Genomic DNA, 13,281 nt, shown 5'->3' with positions numbered 1-13,281 from the left:
AGCCTCCGTGGCTGCCGTGCCCAGCTGAGCTGGCTTGTCAGTGTTGACGAGGGCAGGCCCGCAGCGGGGCTTGGTGGGGTTTTACATCCTGCTTCCGATGGCCAGACCTTCCCTTTTTATTAGAGCACTGATCACATGTTTCCAGGTGGCCCAAACACGGAGGACAGTCCCGTAAGCACGGACGGGGCGCACATCTGAGCTTTTGGCCTTGGGCTCAGCTATGGTGCTGCCTCCTTTCAGGGTTAGCAAAGTCGGAAGGTCCTGTCGCCCCAGCACCGGCGGAGGCTGCCCGGGTGAAGTTCCCGCCACGGCCAGCAGGGGTCGCGGTGGGACCGCGCGGCCAGGCCCGCCCGGCGGGGAGGCAGCCGCAGACGGCGCACCCCCTTTGCTGGTTGCTGACACCACACCGCGCACAGCCTGAGCCCGCCAGGGGGAGTGACCCAGTTGCTCAGCTCTTCCGTGACAAGGCCGCCCCTGAGCGCAAAACAAAACTCCAGACAGGGCGCGCCTCCCCCGCAGCCCCCGGGCCCTGCCCAGCATCAGCAGGGGACCCAGGGTTCCCCCCACCTTCCCACATCACGCCCAGTGAATCATTAATGGCCAATGTCCTCTCTCTAGAGGGTGGGGAGTGGGGAGAACTGTTCCCAAGGGCGACATTCCCGAATGATTCCGGTTTGGGCTGGTTCGGCGGCCCCTTCACCACTCGGAAGCCAGCTGAAGTGAAATTGGGGAGGGGATCTTTCTCCCCAGGGACCACCTACCCCCCACCCCACTGCGGACGCCCCTCTGTCTGTCGCAGTCCCCGTGGCCTCAGCTCACCTGCCCGGGAGGCCCACGGCCAGGCAGGCCTCCCGGGTTGCCTCCACTTCCCTTTCCCTCACCTCTGCCTCCGGGATCACCCTGTTCATGCACCTCCCTGCCTCTTTCCTCCTCTGCCCCCCTCTCTCTAGACTCCTGGCTCAGCTGGCCCAGTCCAACCTTCTCCTCCTTCCATTCCTGCCTCCGATGGCCGGACCTTCCCTCTCCTGAGCACCCCGGCCCCCAGCCCTGGGGCACCCACCCTCCTCCTTCTCCTGGCACCTGCCCTGCACGGCAGGCCTCATGTTCACTCCCACTTCCGTTCTTAAAATTTTCCATTGACTTTAGAGAACGTGGAAGGGCGGGGAGAGACAGAGAGAAACATGGATGTGAGAGGGACACATCGATGGGTTGCCTCCTGCATGAGTCCCCACCAGGGCCGGGGATCGAGCCTGCCCTTGACCCCCTGACCGGAATCAAACCCGGGACCCTCAGTCCCTGGGCTGATGCTCTATCCCCCGAGGCAAACCAGCTGGGCCACTCCTCCTTTCCAACAGAGGTGACTGTGGCTGGCTCAGCGAGCGGGAGTGATGCGCCCAGTCACACGGCACCGGGAGGCCGTCGGACTCGGGCCCGGCCCGCGGCCCGCCCTGGCAGGGCTTTGCCCACGCGGTCCTGTCCACTCGGCACTCGCGTCCCAGTTCGCACAGCTCACGCCTGGCCCGAGCACTGCTTTTGCTTTCTAAGAGCGGCATTTGTTTATTCTCTGGATTCCCATCGCGTGCCTCCGCCGTGCCGGGCCGGGAGCCGGAGGCGGGGCCTGCTTGCCCGGAGTTCGCGGCTGCTCTGGGAGACCGCGTTTTCCTGTGTGTCCGCTGCATCTTCCCAGGCAGCCAGGAGCCCTCCCGAGGGGCAGAGGCTGCTTCCTGCCTCGCCTGCAGCCCCCCCGGGGGGGGGGGGTGACCTCCTGGTCCCTCCTCCGGGAGTTGATCCTGCTGTTGCCTCCATCCTGTGTGGGGGCTGGACGGACGGGCCTGGCCCAGGCTGTGGGGTGCAGGACAGACGGCTTGGGAAGGGGGCCTGGGAGCTGAGAGCTCGGGGAAGGTGCTGGGATTTGAGACTAAGAGCACATGTCCTTTCCCAGCACCCACAGCGGACCCCCCGCATGTAACCTGGGCGGCAGGCCAGGCATTGGCCCGAGCCCCCCCTGCAAGACAGAGGCCTCGCCAGGACCCTGGGACCGGCTGGGTCCTTCCTCCTGAACGTCTCCGCCTGGACTCCTCCCTCCCTTACCCCACTCTCACCGGGGAGGTTGCCAGAACAAAAGATGAGAGCCCCCCCGACTTCAATAACAAGCACAGACACCCTTCCCGCCGCCCCCCCTCCCCAAAGCCCAGCTTCCAGTCTCCAGCCCGGGGGACCCCAACTCCCAGGGTCCACGACCAGCCAAGGCAGACACCCGGGTTGGGTGGCGGGGAGAAAGGGAGGCTGGGGGCAGGGGGGTGGGGTGGGGGGGAGGCCGAGGGCGAGGCAGATGGCAGGAAGCGCGAGGAGCAGACACAGGAAGAGGAGTCTGTTTAATGACACGCTGGGTCTGGTTACAAACATCAGAAACTACAAAAGGAGGACAGGCAGTCACACGGAGGGGACAGGAGGGGACACGGCACAACAGTCACAGCAGCAGAACATCCTGAGGACGGCGACACACGTGACCGAGGGGCGCACACGGGGGTGTCCCCGCGGCTCTGACCCAGATGGAGGGACAGGACCGCCTGCCAGCCAGCAGCCGGGAGGGGCAGGGAGGGGGGGGGACGGGAGGCCCCGGCCTCTGAGCTCCAGGAGGAGATGGAGGCAGCTGGTCCCGTCCCATCGCCCCTCCTCCCGCCGGGGCTGGGCTGTCTTCGTGACCAAGGCAGATGGGGCTCTACCTCCGCCCCTCCCCCAGCACAGGCGTCCTGTCCTTGAACTCCCGGCCCCCCTGCCTGCCCTTGACCGTGAGGGAGCAGGGCAGGGAGCCGCACACATCCTTTTGTGTGGGGTCAAAGTGGGGAGAGCCAAATCCTTCCTGTACGGATGTGGGAGCTGGTCCCAGAATGGGCTGCGTCACCCCAACCCTGCCCACGCAGGCCCTTGGGTCACCCCAACGCCGCCCATGGGCCCAGGGCCTCTCTGTGCTGATGCGGGACCCCCCTCTCTGCCAGAACACTTTGTCCTCTGCCCAGAACCATGCGCAGGGCCCCGCCCTGCCCCACGCACAGGGGAGCGGATCCGAGCCCCCCGCGGGTACACAGTATAGATGTGAATGTATATATATCTTTATATAGGCTGCATATAGAATATATCGTATATATGGTAGATACGTGTGCGTGATATTCTAGAGGTGACGCGAGACCTGCATGCTGGCCGGGCAGATAGAAACGGGGCTGGCGCGGCCCGCGGCGACTCGCAGACCCGCCCGATTCCTGCCAGCTGCTCAGCTGGGTCTCTCACGGTAAGTAGAAAAGCTAAGAAGAGGGGGCCTGGCTCTTCCAGGAGGAAGGGGTCCCCCACCCCACAGGCCGCCGGCCGCCGCGGGGTCAGCATCCAGCGCCACCTCCCGGGGCTCCAGGGGCCGCGGCCCCGGCAGAGGCCTCTTTCCGGGAAGACGCGTCGGGGGTTCCTCCGGCTCCCTTGGCACCCAGCGATGGAGGGTCAAGGAGCGTCTTCAGAACTCGGCCTTCTGCTCCAGGTGCTGCCAGGGAGGGGGGAGGGCAGCAGGGCCCTACGGCCCCGACGAGGGAGAAGGCAGCGTGGCCGGGGGGCTGCGGGCGAGAGATGGAGCAACAGGTCACAGGGGGCACAGACCGGGACCAGGGGACAGGAATCGGGGGGGAGGGGGAGGAGGGCGTGAGGCAGGGCGCTACCTGCCGAGACCCCGCGGCACAGGGGACAGCAGCCCAGGGGGCCCACGGAGGGGACCTGGCCTCAGGCAGGTCAGTGGGCCACCCGCACCCCCGACCTTGTTCTCTACCGCGGGCACGTCTGCTCGCCGCGCTCCGGGGAATCGAGGGGCATTAACTGTGGGCACGTGTCTCCCCAGCTGCCAAGAGCCACGCAGCACATGGGAGCTCTCTCTCTGCTGTGGATGGAGACGTGTGTGCACGCTTGGCCCGCCTGCGTCCCCGCGGACCCCCGAAAGGCAGTCTCTGTACACACGGCCCTTTGCGCTCGGCACCACGCCCCCCGCCTCCGCACCCACAAACACGCACCCACGCCCTCAAGCAGAGACAGCTCAGTCAACAGCGGCGTCTGGCCCACCCCGGCCCTGATAAGAGGAGCTGGACGGGGGCCTTCCTCCCACAACGGCTGTCACTCCCGCCCAGCTCCCAGCTCCCAGCTCGGAACGCCTGGGGCCTCGGCAGAGGCAGGGGGCTGGGGGGGGGGACCATCCCCATGACGGCCCAGCTGGGGAGGGGGGTACCCCCAGTGTGCGGTGGCCGGCCCAGGTGGGAGCAGGGCCCGGCCACTCTCCCCAGAAGCCGTCTCCACGGAGACGCAGGGGCGGATGTGGAGATCCGGATGGTTTCCTAATTCTCGGGGTGGGGGGAGATGTAAGTCCCCGGGGTCCAGCTGGGGCAAGAAGGGGGCGGGGCGGGGCTTGGTGTCGGGAAGCGGGTCCACGTGTTTCTGATTCACGGGGCTGCGCTGGCCAGCTCGCGCTGCGGTCCCTACAGGCCCCTGTGAAAAAGGCCTTTTCTAGAAGCAGGAAGTCTCGTCCCCTGGCTGTAAACAAGCCCGTCGTTGGCGGCCTGGGGAGAGGGTGGGAGGGCAAGTCTCCCCCCCCCCTGCCTGCCCCCACTGGCTCTCCTGCCCCTCTGGCTCCCCAGCAGGTCCCCTGGCCCTGCCAGCTCCTCCCCGGCAGGTAACCCTCTGCCTCCCATCCAGCCGGGTCTGGGGCAGAGCAGGGCCAGCTGCGCACACCTGGAGCGGCTGCCGGGCTGCAGCCAGCAGTTCCTGAGAGCGGAGGACTGCGCTCCCCTGGGGTGCTGGGGGGGCGATGGGGGCGGGGAAGGAAGAGGAGAGGCCGGGCCAGTGTGCTCAGGGGACGGATGGATGGACGGTCAGGAGGCCTGGCCTCCCAAGGCCGCCCTGGGGACCTTCCCTCGGAGCTGCGCCCACAGCCCACCCGGAGGCCTGTGAGCACGAAGCCAAGGCCCCGGGCCAGCGGGGAGCCGGGAGGGGCCGCCACCGGGTCCCTGGGAAACCGCGGGGAATGTTTCTCTACAGCGCGTGTCCTGAGCGGCTGGCTGACCCCGCTTCCCGTTCCCGCCTCTGCTCCCGCCTCCGCCTCGCACTGAGCCCGGAGCCAGCCGCCCCCGGGGGCCCAGGGAGGCCGCAGCGTTCCCAGCCGCCACGTCGGGGGCCAGCCCTCCCCTTGCGCTCCGCGTCAGCCGGCCACCCTCTTGGAGCCACCTCCGGCCCTCACCCCAGAACTGGGAACGGGTCCCGGGGTCAGCCCAGAAGTAAACACCCCGCGGTGTGCGTGAGAGGGACACCCTGCGGCCCCCGGCTGGGCTGGCGTGTGCGCGTCCTCGTGACCGGCCTCCCCCGCCGTTCGGAGGCCAAGGTGGGAGCGGCTGCCCGGCCGCAGGTGAAAACAGCCCCATGTGACGGTGCCCAGGGAGGGACCCAGCCCCATGTGACGGTGCCCAGGGAGGGACTGCAGGAAGTGCCCGCGGCCTCTGGGCCTATAAGCCAGCGTCCCCGCCGGATCCTCTGCCCGCCCTGCCTAGGGGCTCTGCCCTCCCCGCCTAGGGGCTCTGCCCGCCCCGCCTAGGGGCTCTGCCCTCCCCGCCTAGGGGCTCTGCCCGCCCCGCCTAGGGGCCTCGGTGCTCTGAGAGGGCCCGCTCTGGGCCGGGGGTCTGATGGGGGCTCACGCAGGCGGGCCGGCGGCGTAGGGGCCCAGGCTGGGGCAGCCTTTCCTCTGCGTCTGCTCCCAGACCCGCCTCCTGGCAGGGCTCCCGCCCAGGTCAGCCCTGGGCCCGGGGGACGGAGACCAGGGCGCTCCCGGCCCACCCTCACCCCTCCTCACGTGGTGGCGCTGGGGACCTGCTGTACCCAGCCCACGTCCTTGTAGGCCGCGGTCACGTGGCTGTAGATGAGGCCGCGCAGCTTGGCCCAGGCTCTCTGCGTCTCGGGCGGGAAGTCATTGGCAAATTCCTCGGCGATCACCTCCAGAATGACCCCCGAGAGGATCTGAGGGCGGAGGAGGAGGGGCGTCAACGCCTGGGCGCCCTGCCCCCCAGGCCCCCGGCACCCACTATCCAGCCCCTCCATCCTGCTGGCCCTCCCTGTCCCAGCCCGGCCGGGGGAGGGCTGGGTGGCCCAGTGGTCACTCCGCTGTCCGGTGAGCCCCCGCCCCCCGCCCCCAGCCTGCAGGTGCCCAGGAGCAGGCGAGTGGGGGTGACACACCTTGAAGTACACGGGCTCCACCTTGTGCTTGAGGGCGTGGGCCTTGCCCACCAGGGCGAGCACAGAGGACACCTTCTCGGGGTCGTGCAGGTTCTCCACCACGGAGTTGAGGGCCCCCATGACCCGGCAGGCGTGCTTCCGCAGCTGGGGGCTGCGCTCCATCTCCAGCGGCTCCTCCATGTGCTGGAACTGGCTGAAGTACTGCTTGGCTGACGGGAAGTTCACGAAGAACCTGGGGGGCGGGGGAGGGGGGCGATGAGGCAGGGGCTGCCTCGGGCCCCACCCTCGGGTGGCCAGGACCTGGGGGTGCGGGCCGGGAGAGGCAGGGCCCACGCCCATCCGTTTTCAGCACCCTGTGAGCTGTCCCTCAAACACAGACCTCCTGTGCCGAGCTGGCCACATGCGGCCCCCTCCCCCATCCGGCCATTTCTGTGCGCCAGACTCAGCCTCACCCCAGGCCTCTGCCTTCCTTGCTTCCCGCCTCCTTTCCAAGCCCTCACTCCCTGCAGGCCCCCAACGCGGCTGCGAGATGAGAGCTTTCTCTCTGTCTCTCAGGAATCCCCGGCCAGTGTGGCCTGGGCCGTTATTTGGCCTTTTCGAGCCTTAGTGTCCTCATCTGTGAAATGGCACCGTGGTTCCTATCTCGTACGTGAGCTGTTGTGAGATGGACTGAGACCCTAGACACTGTGTGTGGAGTCCTCACAGAGTGGACGCGGGGCTCGGGAGCCGGCCGTCGGGCTGCTAGAGTGGGAGCACCCTTTGTGAGCAAAGGAACGCGGGCTGGCTGCCCCCCGCCCCCTGCCGGCCTCCCAGCTGCCGGGACAGCCAGACTCATCCTTCTTCACCCGCCTCCCAGCCGCAGTGACCGAGGCCGGTGGACTTACCCACAGAGAGCCGCTGAGCCCCTGCCTGGCGCGGCCCCGGGTGCCTTCGCGCCCCTCCCCGGAGCCTGTGCGCTGCAGCACCGGGTCTTTCTCCAGCCCCTCCCACGCCGTGCGTGTGTGTGCATGTGCGCGCACGTGTGCATGCGTGTGTGCGTACGTGTGTTAGTGTGCGTGTGTGCACACGTGCGTGCACGTGTATGTGCATGCGTGCGTGTGTGTGGAATGTTCACTCTCATCACATCACTCTCAGGCTCCCACTGTTTATCTCCTTAACCTGGCGTCCCAGCCTTCTTCCCGACGCCCACCCACAGACCTGCCCACACCCACGCCTCCAGCCTCGGGCCGCACGCCTGCACGCCGGCACCCCCTCCAGGCCGCAGCTCCCCTGGTCGTTGGCAGAAGTCCTGGGGCGCCCGCCTTCCCCTCCACCCAGTGGCATGCCTCCCCCAGCCCCCGGCTGGCCCGGCGTCCCTGCCTCCCCGCACGACCATGAGTGGGCTCCCGGCCACCTTTTACTGGGTTCCACGGCCCGAGGGTAGAGCTGGGTCTCAGGCGCTCTCTGGCTCATCCCCGGGCCCCGCCGTCTGACGCTGACAGCGGGGCTGGACGCCATGGAGGCGCACGCACAGACTCCGTGGGCACGTAAGCCTAACCGAAGCCTCGGAGGACGCATGGATGTCTCGGACCTGCTTCCCCAGGCTGTTTCCTACTTCGGAGCGGCCCCTCTGTGAGCAGAGAGCTGATCATTTGCCCAAACGGCCCTCAGGCCAGAGGTGGCCTCAGACCCGAGAGCTGGAACAGAGGCCGAGGGGGCGCTGGCCCCGCGTCCGGGGGTGACAGCACAGGCCCAGGTGGAGACTGGGGGGAGCCCCTCTCTGAGGCCAAGCGTGACCTTGGGCAAAGGATTCACCACCTCCTGTCTGCAAAAGTGCGAGGGGTCCCTTCCGCCCAGCACTCGCCACTTCACAGACAGGCCGGTGAGGACGGCGGAGGCGATGAGTCTCAGAACGGAAGCACAAATGTGAAGACCCGGCCCTTACCTGGGGCTGCAGGCTCTGGGGAGTGAGACCGCAGTGAAAAGAGTGGTTTCTATTGGCCGGGGGGGGGGGGGGGGCCACAATGTGCACAGCCTCTCCGCCTGTTCTCTCCGTTAATTCCCACGACTGAGCAGTTAAGCCCCCGCTCTGACAGTTCCCCCTTGGCAGTGTGTGTGTGGGGGGTGTGGCCTGGGACCCAGGTCAGTGTCCTGCCTCGGCACCAGGTGATGGCCCTGAGGGATGACAGTCCAGGGAGCCCCTCTTCTGTGCACGGGGAGTCCAGGGCCGTGTGCTCTGCTCCTCCGTCCTGGCTTTGCTCCTGGCTCCTAGTGTTTACTCCTGCCCCCCCCCCGCTCCCCCCCATCCGGGCCGGGGCCTCCCGGAGAAGCCCCAGCAGCCGGCCTTGGGGAGCTTCTCTGCTCCAGAGGCATCCAGGCTTCCGGAAGAGCCTGCCACGGGCTTGTCTGCGTGTGAGGGGGAAGCGCAGTTACCGCCCAGAGCCTGGGTGTTCCCTCTCCATCTCCCCTGCAGGGAGTGGGGCTGTGGGGGCTGCTCAGACCCCCAGCTGCCCTCCACTGCCACCAGCACTGTGGCTGCTAACTCCTGGGGCTGGGGGTCAGGGGTCCCCCTGCCTCAGCCCAGTGGGGAGGGAGCGGGGGAGAGTGATGGTCCCAGGGCCAGTGTCTCGGCTCCTTGGGCCTGTCCTGGGGAGGGGGAGAGAGGGGGGGCTGTGACAAACAGGGCCACAGGGTCGGAGGGGCTGCTTTGGGACACTTGAGAAGCTTACCCCAGCCTTGCCCTTATCGCCCTAGAGCACCCCATGGGCCAGGTCCCGGGGAGAGAGCGGGAGGACGGAAGGGAAAAAGGCCGGTGGGGCTGGGGCTGGGGCTGGCAGGGAGGGGCTGGGGCTGGGGCTGGGGCTGGGGCTGGGGCTGGCAGGGAGGGGCTGGGCCCAGTTCTCCAGGCTGGGCCGGCTGGACCCTGCTCAGCACAGAGTGGGGTCAGGGGAGTGCCCCCTGGGGTTGCGGGCAGGTCAGATCTCGCTGCTGTCTCGGGCCTTCTCAGACCAAGGGTGGGCTCGTCTCAGTGCTGAGCGCTCCGGTCAACACCACCCACAGCCCAGCCCCGGGCCCCTGTGAGGGTCAGGACCCGTGCACGCACGAGGGGTGCCGAGGAGGGAAGGAACCTTTCCCAGAGCTCAGAGACAGCTCAGGCAGCTCAGCCCTCAGGGTCAGCTCCTTCCTCTGTGCGCCCCCATTCCCGGAGGGGCTGGGGGGGGGGACCCAGGAGCCACATCTTGGACACATCCCCAAGGCCTGTCCTGGGGACTGTCTCATTTCCTCCTGGTGACCCCTGGGTGCACCCTAGCATCCTGAGGTGGGGGGTGGGGGGTGGGGGGGTGCTTGCGCAGGGCTGAGAGCGGCCCTCCAGGGAGGCAGCTGGCTCTGGCGCGGCTGGGACTCCTCTGCCCACGGTGTGCCTGTGTGGGTGCTCCCACGTGTGGATCTGCGCCTCCGAATGCCTGAGGCTTCGGGATCTGAACCCCCTCTTAGCTTCCCCACCACCCCCGGGAGCTGCCGAAACAGCTGCCCCTCCTCAGGAAGCTCCTCCAACTCCCCAAGAGTGGTTCTTGTTCTCTTTCCTCCCAAATATTTCTTCGTTGGAATCGGGGCGCATCAGTACAGAGCCGGGCAGGTCCCAGGCTGGGGGGAGGCAGAGGGAGGGGGCGGGGCGGGGAGGGGGGGAGAGGAGCCAGGCCCTGGCCAGGACTGGGAGCCGGACAGACGGACAGGCGTGCACTCCAGAGTTCTTTCCCCAGCGAGGTCCCCATCTTCAGGGGTGTGACGGCCCTGCTCTGCCCCCCATTGCAGAGCTCCCCTCTGCCAGGGACAGGGGACAGCTCCTCTCTGCCGGCGCCCAGGGCCCCGCACTTGTGGGAAGTGAGCAGCGATCTGTAGCTACAGTCAGCCAGCGGCGTGTGGGGCTTGGGGACACTTTCTCTATAGGAATGGTGTGAGCTCCGGCATGTGTGGGTGAAGAACAGTATCACTGTGTGTGTGTGGGGGGGGGGGGGGCGGGGGAGGCCGAGGGGTCCCTCCGCCCACCTGGTGCCCTAATGACCCCTGAGCTCAACACACATGGCCTCGCGCACCCAGGCGGCGGGTTCAGGGTGCGGCCTGTCTCCGGTCGCTGCTCCCCTTCCCTCCACAGGAACTCGCAGGGACAGTGTCCAGGGGGACTTCTGGCTCACCTGCGCTCGCCTGGGACTCCCCGCGGCCGCTCCCAGGGCGGGGAGGCAGGGGGCCTGCGGGCACGGGCCTCCCTGGCCGCTATCCTCTTGCCCTTTGCTCTGTCCTTCCAAGAGGCTTTACAGTCTTTCAAGGGAATGAGCCGGCGAGAGTGCTCTGCTCCTCCTTGTCCCCGCACGGGCTGCGCCTCAGTGTTCCCTTCTCTAAAATGGGGAGCCCCACTCTCGCACCCCTTTGAGGGGTGAGGGAAAGGTGTCGGTAGCAGCTCAGCTGGGTGGCTGGGGTCGCTGGTGAGGAAGGCAGGCCTGGCTGAGTTCCCAGGGCAGGAGGAGGGGGGCGGGGTGCCCTCCTTCATCGGGGTCCTAGTTCCTGGGGAGCCCCGCGCCCAGAGCCAGGGAGGCTCCGTGAGAGCTCTGCCCACCCAAGGCGCCCCGCGCTGCTCGGACCCGCCGCCGGCCGGGCCCCAGTCGCATCTGGGGAGCTCGGACCCGGGCCGAGCCCGCCCCGCCCGGAGCCTCTGCCGCCCTCCCTCCCCCGGGGCCCGGCAGGGCTGGGCGACACCTACCGCACCAGGATGGCCACCCCCACGTCCTCGCAGTTGGCGTAGAGCCGGGCCCACGTCGCCTGCACCGCCGTCCTCTCCGCCTCGGAGAGCTCCTCGCCGCGCTCCCTGCGCTCGATCTCCATCTCGCCCGGCACTTTCTCCATGAGCAGCACCGAGCCCGGCCCGGCTTCGCTCGGCGGGCGGCGGGGGGCGCGGGGAGCCGGGGCGGCTGCGTGCGCGGCGGGCGGCGAGGGGAGAGCGCGCCGGAGGGAGGGAGCGTGTCTGTCTGTGCGCGCCGCGCGCGTGTGTGCGTGCGTGTGTGTGCGCGTGTGTGTGTGTCTGCGCGCGTGTGTCTGCGCGCTGGGTATATGTGCGGGGGGCGGGGGACCGCGAGCGGGGGGCGGGGATGTGGTCTGATGGGAAAATGTTGAAAAAACAAATCCGCTCCAAACCCCCAACCCCGCGTCCCCGAGCCGATCCCGGCAAGGTGAGGGCTGGGCAGGGCGGGGAGGCCCGCGCGGAGTTTGGCCGCGGGGAGGGGCCGCGGCGCCGGGTGGTCCCGGAGGAGGGGCGGTCACGCGGCCGGGGCGGGGGGGGGGTCCCCGGAGGGCGCAGGGCGGGGGCGGGTCTGGGGGCGCGGCGTCTCCCCTCACGCTGCGGTCGGAGTCGGGGCGCGTGAGTGTGTGCCCCCGTCTCGCTCGGGGAACGGGCTCCAAGTCCTACTCGTCCAGGCACTGGCGGTGGGCAGCCCGCCCACGGGGTGGACGCGAGCTCCTCCAGCGGCGCCGCCCCCGAGCCCCTGGGCCGGGCCGTGGAGGTTAGGACTGAGGTCTCCCTGCCCCAGTGCCTTACGCAATCACCCACTTTGGGGACGGGGGACCACTGTCAAACCTGAGCGCCAGAGGCCCTCCGTCCAGCACCCCCGCCTCCATGTGAACGCCCATGTTGTGGGAAAGAAGCCCTGGGTGGCCTACATGACACAGCCAGGCCCTGCCCGGCAGCCCGGCCCTGATGAGCAAAGTGCGAGGGAGAGACAGCTGGGCTGGGCACAGCGGACCTGGGAGGGTCAGGAAGGCTTGGGGAGGCCGAGGTGCCAAGGCCCCTGCCTGGTAGGGAGGGTCCTGGGGTGGAGGAGGCACATTCTGCCCAGGGAGACGTGGGGGCTGCGCCTCTGAGCGCCCCAGGGGTCCCGCCCTGCCAGCAGCTGGGGCGGCCAGGTCCCACCTCTGACTCCCCGTGGAAGCCAGAGGCCAGGCTGGGGGTCTCCTCTGAGCCATGTGAGGGCGTCCATCCGGGTGGGGTGTGTCCAGTTTTCCCCAAGGCTCCCTGTGACCCCGCCTCCTGACCTCGTCCCCCTGCTCACGGATTGCCAGAGGCCGGCTCTCCTCTTCCACGCTGGCTTCATGTTTATCTGAAAACGCGCACTTCCAAGTAGACAGCCCTCCTGGGACCTCAGGCTCAGGCTCCTTCCTGCAATCTGGGGCCTCTGGACGCGGCTCCATCTCAGTGGAGGGAAGGAAGTCTGGCCTTCATCTAGGGGCCTTGGAGGAGGAGAGGGTGTGGGTTCAGTGTCTTATGATCACTCTCAGATCCAGGCCCCCCTGCCGTGGGGACCCCACACCCTGCACCCCGTCTGGGCCAAGACCGAGCGCACTGCCCTGGGCCACCCCCCTACACTCCCGACCGTTTCCCAGAGCCAGTGCGGCGGCCTTCCCAGTGGCCGCCCAAGAAGTTCCGCCGGGATGTGGAAAGCTAGTAGAAGAATTACTTATTTTTATCTCAGTCTTTCAAAAAAAAATACATATTTCGATTGATTTCAGAGAGGAAGGGAAAGGGAGAAAGAGAAACATCAACGATGAGAGGGAATCATTGATCGGCTGCCTCCTGCACGCCCCACACTGGGGTCGAGCCCACGACACGGGCATGTGCCCCGACCAGGAATTGAACTATGACCTCCTGGTTCATAGGTCAATGCTCAACCACTGGGCCCCACCAGCGGGGCTGTTTTGACCTCAATCTTTACAAGTTTTACGTGTGTCTGTGGCGCAGGATGTGTTTGCACAGGAGCACAGTGTACCATTCGTGAGCGGATGCACAGATCTACTTCGGGAGCGCACACTTACATCCTGCTTCACTGAAGGGACGCTGGGAGAGAATTGCCCGGAGGGTGGAACGGAGCCACGTAGCCAGCCTTCACTCGCTGGCCTCTGGTCTTTCCGGCTTCATCTAGGATCCCTCCCCTCTCTCCTCCCCTGGGGCGTCCCCTGCGACCCATGACATCACCGCCCTGCTGCCACTCACCTTCCCGTCGCTGGGAC

General features: G+C 67.7%; 1 protein-coding gene across 2 annotated transcripts; it reads right to left on the bottom strand.

The window, feature by feature from the left end:
- Positions 1–2,356: 2,356 nt before the first annotated feature.
- Positions 2,357–13,183, bottom strand: CYGB (cytoglobin). Of its 2 annotated transcripts, none has more exons than XM_079797305.1 (5): positions 13,087–13,183; positions 10,985–12,504; positions 6,250–6,481; positions 5,860–6,033; positions 2,357–3,599 (listed from the first exon to the last, which is right to left on the bottom strand). In XM_079797305.1, the coding sequence occupies exons 2-4, from the start codon at positions 11,125–11,127 to the stop codon at positions 5,866–5,868; spliced, it is 543 nt and encodes a 180-aa protein (XP_079653431.1). In that variant the 5' UTR covers positions 11,128–12,504; positions 13,087–13,183; the 3' UTR covers positions 2,357–3,599; positions 5,860–5,865. The 2 variants fall into 2 exon arrangements, with proteins under 2 accessions (XP_079653431.1, XP_079653430.1); XM_079797304.1 differs by having other exon boundaries at positions 5,870–6,033.
- Between the last annotated feature and the right edge of the window lie 98 nt (positions 13,184–13,281).

The sequence above is a fragment of the Cnephaeus nilssonii genome (assembly GCF_951640355.1).
Source record: "Cnephaeus nilssonii genome assembly, chromosome: 19".
Lineage (NCBI taxonomy): Eukaryota > Metazoa > Chordata > Mammalia > Chiroptera > Vespertilionidae > Cnephaeus > Cnephaeus nilssonii.
This window is presented reverse-complemented; position numbering and strand designations above follow the sequence as displayed.